This window comes from Mustela putorius, unplaced genomic scaffold (genome assembly GCF_011764305.1).
Source record: "Mustela putorius furo isolate JIRA1106 unplaced genomic scaffold, ASM1176430v1.1 tig00000145_pilon_pilon_pilon, whole genome shotgun sequence".
Classification (NCBI taxonomy): Eukaryota; Metazoa; Chordata; class Mammalia; order Carnivora; family Mustelidae; genus Mustela; species Mustela putorius.
The window spans coordinates 29,212,717-29,230,437 of record NW_025421294.1 but is presented as its reverse complement, the minus strand read 5'-3'; the positions used below and the strand labels follow the sequence as shown (position 1 = coordinate 29,230,437).

At 35.9% G+C, this 17,721-nt stretch overlaps 1 protein-coding gene across 7 annotated transcripts in view; it reads right to left on the bottom strand.

Moving 5' to 3' along the window:
* Nucleotides 1–17,721, bottom strand: part of RAPGEF6 (Rap guanine nucleotide exchange factor 6) — a 194,972-nt gene that overhangs the window by 115,416 nt on the left and 61,835 nt on the right. For all 7 annotated transcript variants that reach the window (XR_006605373.1, XM_004737410.3, XM_004737414.3 and 4 more), the window contains one exon: nt 7,514–7,657. Coding sequence is in view for 6 of the 7 variants with exons in the window: in XM_004737410.3 (XP_004737467.1) it covers nt 7,514–7,657 (144 nt within the window). In the remaining variant the exon portion in view is untranslated. The remainder of the gene's footprint in view (nt 1–7,513; nt 7,658–17,721) is intronic.

The following is a 17,721-nucleotide window of genomic DNA, read 5'->3' as shown; positions in this document are numbered from 1 at the left end:
GGCTCCACTATATGGAGGTGCTATGATGGACAAAGAGAAAAACAAGGCTAGTGGCTTATGCTGTGCCTGAGAATGTAAAAAGCTCCATAAGCAGTATCGGGGAAAAGAAAGAAAAAATTATGATATGGTCTATTGTGGAACTTCGGATCTAGTTAAGAGAAGGTAACATGTACACCAAACTCCTTTACTGTTCGTTATTTAAAAACACAGTATTAGAAAAGAGAAATCAATAAAAAGGACTGTAATTTCATAAATGAAGTACCCAGGGGTGCCTGGGTGACTCGTGGGTTACGCCTCTGCCTTCGGCTCAGGTCATGATCTCAGGGTCCTGGGATTAAGCCCCACATCGGGCTCTCTGCTCCACGGGGAGCCTGCTTCCCCCCCACTCTCTGCCTGCCTCTCTGCCTACTGGTGATCTCTCTCTGTCAAATAAATAAATAAATCTTTAAAAAAAAAAAAAAACCAAAAAACCACTATTTATAAGTGAAGCACCTAAACACCAAGAAACTTTTTCAGACCTTTGAAGAATGTCCTTGTTTATATTTGGGTCAATAATGTTTCCACAAAATGAGCAGAGTGGGGATGCCTAGGTGGCTCAGTGGATTAAGCCTCTGCCTTCAGCTCAGGTCATGATCTCAGGGTCCTGGGATGGAGTCCCGCATCAGGCTTTCTGCTTGGCAGGGAGCCTACTTCCCCCTCTCTGTCTCTCTGCTTGCCTCTCTGCCTGCTTGTGATCTCTGTCAAATAAAATAAAATCTTTAAAAAAAATGAGCAAGAATGTTCTCTGATATTATGGTGATTGATTTCAAGATGCATAAAGGCATACTTGGTGCCTGTCCTTGATGAAACCAAAATACTTCTTCCTTTTTGGTTCTGCCTTAATTTTACCATTTAACTTCACGTATATAACATTAAAAATTTAAATCATTACATTTGAAAAATGTTTACCATAATAGGCTGTTTAAAACATAGTAATCAACTTTTGGAACATAGCCGAATTCTATGAGCACACTGCATGTAAGTTCCACATCCTATGGGACCAATGAGAAGTCCACTCTATGAACAGGAAATGTTAAGAAAGATGTCTGCAAAGAGAGCAATCAATGAATGAAGCCCTGGGAGCTGAACAGGACTTCTCAAGAGGACACAGCAGGAGGCCATTCTGGATAGAAGGAGCAAATGTTAAAATTCAAACTGATTCCTTAAAGAATTACCTTAGGTAAAAGAGCCTCCAAAGACCTTCCAGGGGGAGAGCAAGACCAAAGGAAGGGACCTCCAGCAAATTAATGGAGCCAGAAAGCTAAAAAGATAAACTGGTGCCAAATGAGGAAGAAATTTAAAAACAACCTAATCTTGAAACTTTTTAAAATAAAAAAATTTTGAGATACATTTCTGACATATGTAACTTATTTTTTAAAAAGATTTTATTTATTTATTTGACAGACAGAGATCACAAGTAGGCAGAGAAGCAAGCAGAGAGAGAGGAAGGGAAGCAGGCTCCCTGCTGAACAGAGAGCCTGATGCGGGGCTCCATCCCAGGATCCTGGAATCATGACCTGAGCTGAAGGCAGAGGCTTTAAACCTACTGCGCCACCAAGGTGCCCCTGACATATATAACTTATTAATAAATGCACATATCCCCAGCAAAAATAGTTATGAAATATATACAAATCCCCAGAAATTTAAAAGGATAATACTACATATAAATATAAACTCTATTTTCTTCCCATGTCCTAGGGACTGTTTTGTAATCTACATTTTAAGACATATGGGCTAACCTACTGGGCCTTGCTAACTACTGTCAGAAAGACCTTCAAATCAGTCATTCCAAAACCAGTCATCAGTTTTTGGCAGACACCCCTGCCATCATTTCACTGGATTTTAGCCAGTGGTTGTGTACAGTAAAGCCACTTCAGTGACTTTCATATACATTTAGTTACCACCTTGTCTTTTAAGGTTGGACAAAGAAAATACCATATTTTAAAAGAGCTACTGTGAATAAACACTATAAAAAAATTGGGCGGGGATGGGAGCAGTGGTAGGCTGAATCTTAGTTGTCCTAATTTCAAGCCAGCTTGATTTTCTTTCTCCTGCTTTTACTTTCCCTTTGTTCTAATTCTTTAGCTTACTTGTTTTTTTATTCTATTAATATACTTAAATATTTTGGTAAACACATTTTATATTCAGGTATAGAACAGATAAATAAGAAAATTATTTTATAAGAAACAACAAATACTGAGTATTTATAGTAACAACAACAGGAAGAGAAGCTATTGACATATTAAATGGTTTTTAGAGCCCCAAACACAACGCAGAACTTTCTGTAAAAAAAATCTCATTTAATCCTTTCACAAATTTATAGGTTATTAATCAAAAGAGATGTAGGAAGGTTACACAATGTACCCAAAGTTACAGAGGAATCTAAACAGGCTGAAAGCTGATGCAAGAAGAGGCACTCTTATTTTCCTTGAGAGACAACCAGCTTGGAGGGTACAAAGACGATGGTTCCCATTAGGCAAGTATATTCTGAAGAAACCATTACAGTGTAGTCTAATAATGGTCATAAGTATAAACATGGAATACTGTGGGAAAGCAGAGATGTATACCTAACCCTTTCCAATGGAGAATCATGGAGGCCTCCCACGAAATGATACAGAATTGAGTCTTGAGGATGACTTTGTGCCAAGAAGACAAAGAATAAAATAGCATTTTAAGTAAAAGGAACAGCAGATGTAAAAGATGTATACAAGCAGGTTTCTCACCCCTCAGTACATACACATATGTATGTATTTCTCACCCACACATACACATATACCTTAGTGTATACACATATACAGTAACCATCTTACAATATAATATGTATATCAAATCACTTTAAACTTACATAGTGTTATATGTAAATTCTATCTCAATACAGCTGAAAATAACTAAAAATATGGTTCCTTCAAGGCTCACCAAATTTGTTCAGCATGACTAAAAAGTAGTGAATGTATACAAAAAAAAGAAAAGATAAAGCTGGAGAGGTGGACAAAGTCCAGACCTTGCTGTCCAATCTAGTCACTGCTAGCCACATGTGGTCACTTACATGTCAATTATTTGAAATTAAAATGCAAAATTAAAATCCACAGTCATACCAGCCACATCATAAGTGCTCAATAGCCACTTGTGGCTAGTAACTACCACCAATCTGGAAACAGATATAAAATATTTCTATCATTGTTAAAAGTTCTATTAAAGAGAACTAGTCTAGGGGCACCTGGGTGGCTCAGTGGGTTAAGGCCTCTGCCTTTGGCTCAGGTCGTGATCCCAGGGTCCTGGGATCTCTGCTCAGCGGGGAGCCTGCTTACCCCCTCCCTCTCTGCGTGCCTCTCTGTCTGTTTGTCATCTCTGTCAAATAAATAAATAAAATCTTGAAAAAAAAAAAAAGAGAGAACTAGTCTAGACTATGAAGGTCCTCATACATTAGCTCTCTGAATTTCTTCGGTAGATGGTAGTGGGCTATGAAAAGATTTAAGAGTTTAAAAGAAGCGACAGAGCTTCATTTAGAACTGAAGAAGTAAAACGGACGGACTAGTTGGTGGGATGGGATAAAGGAAGAGATAAAGAATAGGGCTAGCATAGGGTTATCGGAGAGAAAGGAGAAAATAAATCCTGAAATCAAAGAAAGTGATTAACCAGATGTCTTTTAATGAAGAGCTTATGAGACACTTTCCAATTTAGAAAAAAAAATTTCCACATTTCTTAAAATGAAGGAATACTGCTTTTACAGTGAAAATGGGCCAGGGGATTATAGGAGATGCTATTACGACAGGTTTTGTTTTTTTTTTTTTCCTTTTAAAATTTCATTTATTGATTTTAGAGATAAAGAGCAAGTGCAAGCAGGGGGAGGGGCAGAGGAAGAGCGAAACAATCCTAAATGGACTCCCCAGTGAGCACATGAGCTCAATCTCTGGGCCCAGTGGAAATCAAGAGTTGGATGTTTTAATCAACTGAGCCACCCAGGCGCCCCAATGCTATTACAACAGTTCTAAAAAGAAAGGCAGTGAACACTAAGGCAACGACATGGGGAAAGTAAGAGCAGAGTGTAAATCTTGAAACATTTAAGAAGAAGCATCTACAGATATTACTGACTGATTAGACTATGAGTGTGCAAACATGTTCCATGTTCTTTAGCAACCACCCCTTAAAAGAGGCACACCCAATACTACCATTCTAATTTTTTGAGGTACAGCAACCAAAGCACAAAGAGTTTAGATGAAACTCCCTAACCATACAGTGAGTAGGAAGAATTCAAGACAGATGGCTCATGTAAATGCTAGACTATTTTCAGCTGGCATAATTACCCATCTTACTCTCACTGAGTATTACTCCCATCACCTTTCTGCTATTTCTAAATATGAAATACACCTTCCTCAAATATCTAGAATATTCTCACTGAGAATATTAAAAAATATGTAAATTTGTTAAAAACTCTGAGAGTAATACCCTAAGGAGTTTCAAAAATGTTACAGTTATAGAAGTGCTCTTTTTAACATTAAGAAAAAACCCCTTTCACTTTCACATTAAAAGCATGGTTCTCATCTTTGTATAAAGCAATGTATGACAAAACTGCAACAATAATTCATAAAAATAATCTTTTTCTATCATTCTAAGCATTCAATTAGAGAATAAAACATGCAAAGTCTTTAGTACACATAAACTTCTACGTACAGGTTGTATACTAATAATACTTATGACAAAGATAACAGTAACAAAAAATGCTGACCTTCAGCATTTTAGCAAGGAAAAGTTGATGATGGTGAGCAACTGAAAAAAGAAACTGTCAAATCTGCATTACTGTCTACAAGAAAAAATGATTCCTTTTGATCTTTCTCTCTGAATTGCTGAGAGTAGAAAAAAAAGAACTGAAAGATCCTCGAGTAGTCATAAAGCCAATTTTCTTCTGGATGTTTTCACAAATACTAATTAAATTTTTGATGCACAACCTCCTTTATCCAGACCAACTATCAGTATGTAGGTATTTGGACAGACACAGGTTTTCCATATGGGTGACATTAATGAATAATAAATGAAAACCTTGTAAAACCTTTTCCAAGTTGCCTGAAATATATCTATTTTAGGGGAAAAAAAAAAAGCAAACAGAAACTATTATTTCAAGAAACAGCAAATTTACCTAACATGACCAAAAATCCTTTTCCAACCCCATCTCATAGTTAGTAACTACCCTGAGTAAACTTAGTTCTCCCCTCTGCCAAACTTCTGACAGTACTTAATAGGTTAAGTATTACAAATATACTAGCTATATAACCCTTTAAATGCAACAATGCCACACTTTACTCAGAGTCATCAAATGGACAGCATCTCAAGCAGTGTGCCTGTCGCTATTTCTGGTCTACACAGGAAACCAACTTATCCCCAGGAGAACAACATTTAGCACGCATGGGAGTTGCAAGTACATGACTCAGGAGCGTAAGCCACAGCTACCTAGAGAAAATACAGAATTTGCCTGGGCTTCAAGACATGGTGCCAAAAAATCTAAGAACACACTAGAGCTGAGACTGGAGTAAGTGATCAAAACACACACACAAACTATGCAGTCTAGCTCATATAAGGAAAACCAAATAATACAATTAAAGACAGTAATTCTACTTCTCAGCATTTTTCTAAAGAAACTGACATAGAGATACACGTAAGCACGAAAGATAATTAGAACCTTATTTAAAAAAAAATAAAAACTAAAAAAATCGAAATGACCAAATATTGGGAAGTAGATAAATAAATTATGGTAATTATTATAATGGAATGCCATGATACTCTTGAGAATAATGTAAAAAAAAATTTTCTAAACCACTGAAAGATGTTCACATTATACACGTAAATTTTAAAGAGTTTTCATATATTTAAATTTTAAAAAGCCAAAAAGCTTACATTTGTTAACTCTTATGTGGAAAAAAAGCCCCTTTATCCAAGAATACAAAAAATGTCATGAATGGGTACATAACTGGGTAGTATGACAAGTCAATGCATAATTTTTCCAAAACAGACACATATTACTTGTATAATAATGCAAACATGTTAGTTGAAATTTATTCATTATAGGGAAATTTATTACATAAAAAGAAATTATTACATAGTAAGATCAGGAAATGAACTTTATGTGCCTCTGGATGCAGCAAAAAAACCTAGGGGACTATTTCATATTACTCTTTGTTGTTAGAATGTATGGAACCAAAAACATAAGGCAAATGTCACTAAATCCTTAGAGCTGCCTTAAATTTAACATTTACTCCACTATACACAATTCCTTAAATAAGCGTTCCTCCTAACATGGAAGGAGGAAGTTCTGTTTTGACAACCAAATGAATTAAACATAACCTTGGGAATTTTGTTGCAATCAATCTCTAAACTATCTTTATATTTTGGGAGGGATCATGATTTCTTTGAAACTGATAAAATACCCCTGGATTTATTCTTTCTTAGATTATCCTTACTTTCTCTTTTTTAAGAATTTATTTATTTGAGAGAGAGAGCACAAGCAAGGAAGAGGAACAGTGGGAGAGGGAGAAGTAGACTCCCCTCCAAGCAGGGAGCCTGACATGGGGGCTCAACCCCAGGACCCTAAGATCATGACCTGAGATGAAGGCAGACGTTTAAATGATTGTGCCACCCAGGTGCCCCTATCCTTTCTACTAATTCAAATATTTTTTAGTTTAAAATGAAGTTCTCTGCAATTACAAAACTGAAGATTTCTGGAGAAACAGCTTCTGTTTCTTCTAGTGTTACAAAAGCTAATTATTTCATCTGCTATTGCTGCTGCTGCTTCTTCAATATTTGTATGTAAAAACATATCACTAACACTTGCCCACATTTCTGCACTAACACACAGTATCTGTATTTCTCCCATAAGACAAGAGAAAATTTGATGTATTTTTCTTTTGTATGCCTTACAGAATATCAGGAAAAAAGCTCCCAATGAGTCTATTATCTGAGTTCTCAGAACTCTTTCATATTCCACTAGATAACAAAAAGGCAAGAAAATCCACAAAGAAGGTCTAAAACGATACAGTAAGAATTTTTTTTACATGATTTGAACAAAAACCAAAGCAAAAACAAAACTTCCACTGGCAAGAGCATTTCTTTATTTATTTTTCTTTTTTAAAGATTTTTATTTATTTATTTGACAGACAGAGAGACAGGCAGAGAAAGAGACAGAGGAAGAAGCAGGCTCCCTGCTGAGCAGAGAGCCTGATGTAGGGCTTGATCCCATGACTCCGAGATCATGACCTGAGCTAAAGACAGAGGCTTAACTCACTGAGCCACCCAGGAGCCCCTGGTAAGAGCATTTCTACCAAAATCAACTGAGCATAAATATTTTTTAAAAATTATATATACTTACCTGCTCTAAAATTTTATGTTGAACCTTAAGTGTTGATATTACCAAAAATACATGTAAATTAGATACCATATATAAAAATTAAGGGAGAGCCATGAACTGTTCCCTAAATATACTCACAGAAAGATAGCTGTTAATGTCCACATCATCAGTAATAGTTTGACGCTCTCCTTTATAATTAATTTTCCGAAACCTTCGTCGAGATTGTCGGGCAGGTATTTCTCTTTGTAGAATACTATCTTCATTATCTTTGGAATTCTCCACCTGAAACACACGTTCATATTCCTGATTAAATATCCAATTTTTCCATATTACTGACAGTCTGTGGAGTCTTAACAGGCTCAAAGGAGGATTCATTTACTTCTTGCAAGGAACTGCTTCAAGAAAATAATCTGGGTAGGACAACACTCATGAGTTCAAGATTAAAGGTGACATTATTAAGATCTCAAGACCACAGTTTCCTTCCAGGAAATAGTCTGTCTTGCTCACATAAACATATGCGTTCTAAAAAAGGCACTTACCAGAAGCAAAGGCTGTTAACTACACCTACACATTGAATAATTAATTACCACTTCTGAGTTAGTCCAATTAGAAGCTGCATGATTATACACGTATTTTTATTTTTTGCCAATAATCATAGCTACGATTTCACTGAAATGCTCAACAGCAAAAGAAAAACGTCTTATGCATTATTCGTTGATGTCCATCTTCATTTATGACAATAGAGTAAGGCTGGCTTCCTTTTTTTTTTTTTTTTTTTTGAAGATTCTGTTTTTGAGTAATTTCTACATCCAATGTGGGGTTCAAACTCATACCCTCAGATCAAGGTTGTTCACTCCACTGACTAAGCCAGCCAGGTGCCCCAAAGCTGACATCTTTTAATAAAGAAGTGAAAACTAACATTAACTGAGGGCTAAAATGGGCCGGCATGCATAAACATGATACTATTTAGTTCACACAGCAGTCCTGTAAGCAATATGTAGCTTACGGATGAGCAAAGCAAAATCCTAAGAGATTACTTTCCTCTCTCACATAGTGATCCTTATTATTAAAGTTGATTTGGACTGTAGGTCTGTCTCCAACATTTATGGTACTGATACAAGATTACATTGCCTGTCCAATCACAGATGAAGCCATACTTTTAAAAATTATTTATAAAAAGGTATATTGATGTTCTACAGTATAACATATAATTAACATCCCATCACATAAACATTATTTTTCTCCAAGTCTTCCTTCAAATGTCCTACCCTTGGCTAATATCAAAAATTCCCAGTTACCCAAGTATGAAATTTCATGAATATCCCATCCCTAATTCTGCTGCTTGTTTTTCAAATCTTCAACCACTTCTCAGAACTTGTCAATCCTTTTTTTTAATAAAGTCCTCTCATATTGCCCTTTCTTTCATTCCCATCATTCCTTACTCAAATCTTAATCACTTCAGTCCTGAACTATACAAAGAGGTGATGCTATTGCTTCAGACACATTCCTCTCCAACTCCATCCTATATCATCAAATAAATCGCCTACGTAAAAATCAACACTTTATCACATTTCCTGTTTAAAACGCTACAACAGACCACTAACAGTTATTGACCGAATTTTAAACAATTATTTGTGATGTTCAAAGCCACATATGACCCATCCTCCAAATCTATTACTGTATGTTATAAAGGTAAGCCTGGAAAAACTATTCCCTTATCCTCCCCCCTACCTCAACACACACAAAAAAACCTGTCACATAAAAGTTCACAAAATTTCCCGAAGATTTCTCAGAGTTGATGTCTGTCTGTTTCAGGTATGAGTGGTACAAGAGTTCAAGAATAAGTAGTGGCCAAATGAATAGGACTATTAGTGGGTTCCTATAATAAAGTGAATTACATTTTACTAAGTAACTTTGTATTATCCTACACATCTATCTTCACTTGCTGAACCACTGTTCATTTAAGACATGTCTCAATTAGCATCTCTTCTATAACTGCAAAAGACATTCCTGTCCTCAGACCACAACTACTTTGTGTACACAATCTAGACTTCTTATAAATAAGCCATGCTCTCCACTGCCTTCAGGCCTTTGTATATGCTGCTGTTGCTACTGCCACAAAGCCCAATCCTCCTTTGCCAACATGGTGGCATCCTTCCCATACTTCATGACCCCTCCCTCCTCTGCCCCAGGAAGTTTCTACCCCTTCTCATGAACTGCAATTAGTATATAAGCCCATATCATTAACAATCTAACAAATTCCTTAAGACAGAAACTGCATTATATATTAATCTTTATTCATTTAACACTCAAAAAGTTTGCAAAAATGGGCAGACAATACATTAGATTCTCTCTTTCTCCCCATACATGATAGGTCCTTGGAAATACATGTAAAGGACTCCAGAAATATAAGGGTATGCAGAGTAAGTTACTACGACTCTTCTGAAAGGTAAAATCCAGAAGAGACATGGGAACAACTTCCACCTCAACAAATATAAAATTGTGAATAGGTAGCAATACATGCTACCTCCTTGAGATTTAGTCTGCTTTTTAAAAAATGGTGAGAGAATCACAGTATTTACTCCATCACTACACCAGAGCCTGTACCAGACAGTGTAAGTTATCACTTAAGGCTCACAATGCTCCTATCACATAACTACTCTGTTTCAATAATCATACAGAGTAACATAAAACTTAAGTAATACATACAAGTGGGTAAGGACTCAAAATCCAAGTGTGACTACTAAAATTAATTTCCTTCATACTGCCCTATCCCAATGGATGAATTATATTATCCACATGAGATAAAATTTCAGTATCATATAATCCTTAAATTTTCTAGTATCTACAATTTATTGCTCAAAAGCAGAGCTAATAAAGGCTTTCCAAAATATAATAGTAAATTAAGTCAAGGAAAAGGAGTTTCTAAGTCTCAAAATTTTAAGGACAGTACCAAATGAAAATAAAGATTAAACAATGTATGAAGGATTAAGTACCCTTAACAAACCTGCCAAGTACAACTGAAATATGAAATTAAAAACCAAACAGAACTGCACATGCATACCTCATGTCACTAAAGTAACAAATTCAAAGACCAAGACTGAAGTGAAAATAAAAATACCAAGAGATAGGCTACCAATGAAGCTCCTGATCTACCAGAAAACAGAAAATTTCCCAACCCTAGAGATTAGCCCCTCCATTTTGATGGTTGTAGGGAGTGAGAAAGACAATAGAGAATCCATCAAACATGGCAATCCAAGGAGGCTTGCTTGTAAGCTCAACTTAACTAGCTGAATCCACACTGTGAGGATACAGAAGTATAAGCCTATCCTGTAGAAGAAGACAGAAGAAAACTTGCTTGACACTGGGAGGAAAAGGGGTAAAAAGGAACCAACCAAACAGACCAAAAACATTTTTCCTAAGAATTTAAAACATAAACTATCCCTCATGCAGGTCATTAGTTTGAATTTGTAATATCTTAAGCACGTAAGTAAATTTAAAGACACTCAGGATTTATAATGTACATATGTAACTGACAAGAACAAATCTGAAACCTCTTTGCAAGACTTTTTAACCCAAACCTCAAAGAACTCCCACACCTACTGTTCAAGATATATGGCTTCCCAGATAAACATACCTTCCCCCTCCAAAAAAAAGAAGGAAAAAGGCCCCCAACTACAACAAAAATGAAACGTGAATAAATGATAGACATAATGAGTAATAATGGCCAGAAAAGGGACAAGAGACTCACACTTGCAAATATTCCAATGTATTTTAAGTATTAGAAAATATAGTTATAATAATAATAATAAAAAACTTTCAAACAAAAAGAAACTTGAAAACAAGCCAGAGATTATAAATAGCACTAAATAGGTAAGGATGGACCAGGCCCCAAAAACCCACAACAAACCCAAGTGCCCTTCCTCCCCAATACCAGGCTAGCAAACAATCTGTAATAAGCAAATGCAGTCTACATTTAAAAAAAGGACAAGAAAGTATAGAGAAATCCTGTATGAAACACAAGAGCACAAAGAAGGCCTACAATGGGGATGGAACAAGAAGACTCAGAAAAACCTCTCAACAAACCAATCCCAACCCTGAGGACAAAGGAAAACAGAAATTTGAAAGAACTGGAGCACTAAAGGTAACCACAGTAACAAAACAATGCAAACCTAGCTCAACTCTAGCAGAAGAGGTGTGTTCAGCTCCAGGCCTAAACACTATACTCATTCTCTACTGCCCTACACACAGTAGGTATCATTAAATCCAAAATAATGACTCACATAAAAATAGAAAGGGTAAAAAACAAACAGTAAAAACAAACAAACAAAAACAATCCACTGCCAAAAAACAAAAAACAACCAACAGAGCAATCCACCAATATCAGATGTGATCCAGATGTTTCAAGTATCAGAGAATTTAAAACTACATACAGAAAAGGCAGCAGAAAGGTGGAAAAGGCGGACAACATAAACAGAGGAAAAATTTCACCAGACATAAGGAAAATATGAGGGAGTAAAATGAGAATCATAGAACAAAAATCGTAGTACCAAAGACAAAAAATACCTTTGAAAAACTCATCAGTAGACTTGATGCAAGTGAATAAGAATCAATGAACTTAAAACACAGGTCAAAAGAAAGTACCCAAACCAACAGAGAGGAGAAAGAAAAAAAGAATTAAAAAAGAAGAAGAAGAAGAAGAAGAAAAGGAAAGGAAAAGAAAAAGAAAAAGAATAAAGAAAAGGAATTAAATGCCATATGGAGATATAACCAAAAAGAGAATTAATAAATAGAGAAAATAAAGTCAAAAAATTATACAGTACTCAGCACAAAGCCAAGAGGAGATGAAAAACAAGCAAGCATAAAAGATATAGACAGGCTGAAAAGATTTAACATATAAAGTTCAAGAATGAGATGACAGAAGAATAAGGTAACATCCAAAGGAAAAATGAAACTTTTTGATTAAACAAAAACTTGAAGCAGTCCAACAAATCCAAAAATACAACTATAAATTCACATAGTGAAGATAAAAAGAAGACTTCTAATGCAGCCACAAGGAAAATGTAGACTGGTGATGTAAACGAAAGGTGATTAGATTAATAACAGACTTATATAACATTTATTATTTATTATGTTATATATAACAATTATTATTATTATTAACAGACTTAATAACAAGACTTAAATAACAGATTTATTAGTATCAAAAAATAATAAATCCCAGGAAACAGTGGACTATATTGACTATAAAATATGTATGTGCTAAGAAAAAAAAAAGGATCCTCCTCCCCAAATTGCACTCGTGGCAAAACAATCCTAAAGAATGATACAAAATATAGTCTCAGTCATAATAAAAAAGAAAAAAATACACCCAGCTGAGCTGTTTACCAATAAATATTAAAGAATATTTTAAATGGTGTACCTCAGATACAACACAAATGCTTCTACAAAAAAGGTCTCAGATGGAAGAAATTAAAAGTAAACCAACAGTAAATACATGATAAAATATGAGCATATAATGATTGCATAAAACAGTAAGACATTTGTAAAGTACAAGTAAAAATACACATATATGGTATGTCTACATACATAATAGCTTTAACAATAACGTTACCACCAACATTCTGGTATTACATGGCTTTGCTTCCTAATGATTTATGTACATATTATATTATAATTACACACCATCACACACATGTAGTATGTTTGTCTAATCATATACACAAACAAAAAATTAACAAAAACTTTAATGTCACCATTAGTACGAAAAATAAGACTACTAGTGGTAGTTGTTATAATTCTACCGAGATATATTATTTCTAGAAGATGGTATTTAGGTAATGCTGAGCTTTCCTTACACATTCCCAAAAGCCAGGAGTTTTCAATGTTTATTGTACCGTTAATGCAGATGCCTTTAATAAGGTTATAAAATTTTTTTTCTTAGTTTGCTAAAAGTTTCAAAAAACATGAATGGATCTAGAGTAATACCAAATGCTTTTTCCTTTACCTACACAGTATACATAGTATACACAGTATTAGCAATTTGCATTTCTAATGAAGTAAGTCTTAAGGGCGCAAAGAACTAGTAATGGTTTTATGTATTTATTTTTTAAAGATTTTATTTGTTAGAGAGAGACAGAGTGTGTGCAAACAAGGGGAGCAGCAGACAGAGGGAGAAGAAGACTCAGGGAGCCCTACGAAGGGCTTGACCCCAGGACCCTGAGATCATGACCTGAGCTGAAGCCAGATGCTTAACCCACTGAGCCACCCAGGCACCCCTCTCTCAATTTAGAGCTAAAGATCTCAAAATTTATTTACGGTTTTCTGTGTTGATGTTTCCTACAACTTTTGTTAGATTTATTCTAACATATATGGACTTTTTGATGTTTACAAGTAGTATGTTCACTGAATTTAATTTTTAAATTACTTGTTCGTCCTAACTAGAAATACAACTGATATTCTGTACATAAATATTCAGAGACGTTGCTAAAATGACTTAATTCTAAAAGATTATGTGTATTTTTTTTATTTCCTACAAGCAAATCATTCATCTGTATTATACATGTTTCTAAAGCTTTTTTTTTATTCAGTTATTTAGAGAGCATGAGAGCAGGGGGAGGGGCAGAAAAAGAGGGAGAAAGAGAATCTCAAGCCGACTCAGCTCATAGGCTGAAGCTGGGCTTGATCCTGCCACCCTGAGATCTCTACCTAAGCCAAGGAAGCTCAACGGACTGAGTTACCCAGGCACCTCTATGTTATCTTTTGGATCTATCCTTGTTACCTTTCCTAAATGCACTTTATAGGACCTCTTAGCCTGTGGCTTTGGAAATGCTGAGCTTCCCTTACACATTTCCTAAGGCCTAGGTAATGTTTTTAATGTTTACTATAGGGCTAATGCAGATGCCTTTTACAAGATTATGAAAGTTTCCTTCGTTTCCTAGTTTGCTTAAAACTTCAACAACCACAGGGACGCCTGGGTGGCTCAGTTGGTTAAGCCGCTGCCTTCGGCTCAGGTCATGATTCCAAGGTCCTGGGATCGAGTCCCACATCGGGCTCCTTGCTGGGCGGGGAGCCTGCTTCTCTCATCGCTGCCTCTGCCTGCCTCTCTGCCTGCTTGTGTGTACTCTCTCTCTCTCTATCTCTGGCAAATAAATAAAATCTTTAAAAAAAAAATAAAGAAGAGCAATAAAATTTAAAAAAAAAAAACTTCAACAATCATGAATGGGTTTTGGGTACTATCAAATTGCTTTTTCTGTGTCTATACAGACAATCATCTGACTCTAATTCTATTACTATAGTGAATCATAGTGATTTTCAAATATAGGCATACCTCAGAGATACTACAGGTTTGGTTCCAGGCCATTCTAATAAGGCAAATATTGCACTGAAGTGAATCAAATAGAACTCCTGGTTTTCCAATGCATAGCTTATGTTTACAAAACTGTTGTCTATCAAGTGGACAATAGCAGTATGTACAAAAAAGCAAAGAACATACATTAAAAAAATACTTTATTGCTAAAAAATGCTAACCATCATCTGAGCTTTTATCGAGTTGTAATCACTGATCAGAAATCACTGTAACAATTAAATAATGAAAATCTGAAATACTGCAAAAATTACCAAGCAGTGACAAATGATACAGGTGAGCAAACAGGGTTTAAAAAAAAAATGGCACCAACAGACCCCTCACCAAAGATTGCCACAACAGTATCCATGAAGCACAATAAAGCAAACTGCAGTAAAACAATGTACTGCCTGAATTAAATCAACCCTGCAACTCTGGGAATAAATTCAACAATCACGATATTTTATCCTCTTGGTATATCACTTCACTGGAATTTGATTTCCTAGCATTTTATGATTTTTAATTTAAAAAATCCTAACCTGGGGTGCCTGGGTGGTTCAGTTGGTTAGGCAATTGCCTTCGGCTCAGGTCATGATCCCAGGGTCCTAGGATCAAACCCCATGTCGGGCTCCTTGCTTGGCAGGGTGCCTGCTTCTCCCTCTCCCTCTGCCTGCTGCTCTGCCTGCTTGTGCTCTCTCTCACTCTCTGTCAAATAAATAAATAAAATGAAAAAAAAAAAATCCTAACCTGGGAGCACCAGGTGACTCAGCCAGTGAAGCCTCTGCCTTGGGCTCAGATCAGGATACCAGGGTCCTGGGCTCAAGCCACAAGTTGGGCTTCCTGGTTAGTGGAGAGTCTCCATCTCCCTCTCACTCTGACACCACTCCCACTCCACTCCTGCTCTTGCTGGCTCTCTCTCCAACGAATTAAAAAAAACAAAATTAATCTGTAACATTGCCTTTCTATAATGTAACTCATCAGGTTTTGCCATCACAATTAAACTAGGCTCTCAAAGATTACATCACTTATACATCAATAAAAATAAACTGGATGCATAAAAAGGGAATGTAATCTCTTTCCTGCTAAGACTTTTTGATTCTTATTTAAATGTTGGAAAAAAAACTCACCAATGAAACCATGTGAGTGGAAATTTCTAAATGAAAAGGTCTATTACATATGTACTTTCTTTCTAGAAGAGGGATTCTGAAGATTTTCTGTGTGTGACACATGCACGTGCTTATTTCGGTTAAGTTTTTAGTAATACCCTTTACTGTTTTCAGAATTTTCATAAGCTCCATAGTAGTCCATGCTTTTCTTACTCCTGATATTAAGCTATGTCACGTTTTGTTCTTGACTACTTTGACAAAGAAGTATAAAATTTATTACTCTATTGTGATTATCAACTTTTACCTTTCTTCATCCTCTTTAAGTATGCTTTACATGCCACCAACTTTTTAATCTTCATTGTTTCTTGGTTTCTAATTTCTGTAGATATAGTCTGCTGTTCTCTGGGATACCTGGGTGGCTCAGTCAGTTAAGAGGCTGACTTCAGGGGCGCCTGGGTGGCTCAGTGGGTTAAAGCCTCTGCCTCCGGCTCAGGTCATGATCTCAGGGTCCTGGGATCGAGCCCCGCATCAGGCTCTCTGCTCAGCAGGGAGCCTGCTTCCTCCTCCCTCTCTGCCTGCCTCTCTGCCTACATGTGATCTCTGTCTGTCAAAGACATAAATAAAATATTAAAAAAATTAAAAAAAAAAAAAAAGAGGCTGACTTCAGCTCAGGTCATGATCCCAGGGTCCTGGGATCGAGTCCCACATTGGGCTCCTTGCTCAGCGGGGAGCCTGCTTCTCCCTCTGCCTATAGCTTCACCTGTTTGTGCTCTTTCTCTGACAAATAAATCTTAGGAAAAAAAAATTAAATTAGAAAAAATAGTTTGCTGCTCTCTAATTTCTTAATGTGGATACTTACCTTCACCAAATGTCAGCCTTTCTCCTAAAACATTAATGCTTAAACTACTCACCTAAGGCTCATGACAAATTTCATACATTTTGGTATATCCTCTTCATTCTGTTCAAAATATTTTCTCATTTTTATAGTGATTCTTTGGCAAGTGATTTAAAGTATACTCTGAGTTTCAAGTTATATTTTGTTTTTGTAATTGGTTTCTAAGTTAACTGCATTATAGCCAAAACAAAACCAAAAATTAAATTCTTAAGAAAGAATTAACATAAATTAAGACTTATGTTCCAGATATAACATCTATTTTTATTATTTTTAAATCTATTTATTTATTTTAGAGAGTATATGCATGCTCAAGCAGAGGGTTGAGCAGAGGGAAAGGACTTTAAGCAGAATCCGCACTGAGCATAGTGCTCAGGGCACGGTGCTTGATTCCAGGACCCTGAGATCACGATCTGAGCCAAAATGAGGAGTCTGCAGCACAATCAAATGAGCCACCCACAAATCTGAAGTACATCCCACGTGTGCTTCCAAGTACACGTATTTGTTGTTGATGGGTACAGAGTTCTACTATTAGGCACAGGTTCAAATCCTCAAAATCCTTACTGATTCCTTATGCTTGCTTTCTCACTTTTAGAGGGATGTTTAAATTTCTCTGTCACTGTGGATTTGTTGAGTTCCCATGTTACTAATGACTATCTTTTAGTTATATAATAAGGCACATAAAATTCCAGGACTGTTTAAATGTGATACATATTTATCATGATGAAATACTATTTTTACATTAAATAATAGTTCACGCCTTAAATTACACTTTTTTTTGTCCTAAATTACACTTTTAAAATTGGAGACAAACCAGTCTCCTTTGATTTTCACTTAGAAGACACAACTTCTGTTCTTTCCGTTCTTCCAGACTTGATCTTAGCCAAAAGACCAAGAAGTCAAGTTTCTTCTCAAACCTTATATTTACACTGCTGTTTTTTCAGTGGCATGTAATTGTGTTTAAAAAAAATTTAATCTGGTATTCGCTTTACTGGTTTATATT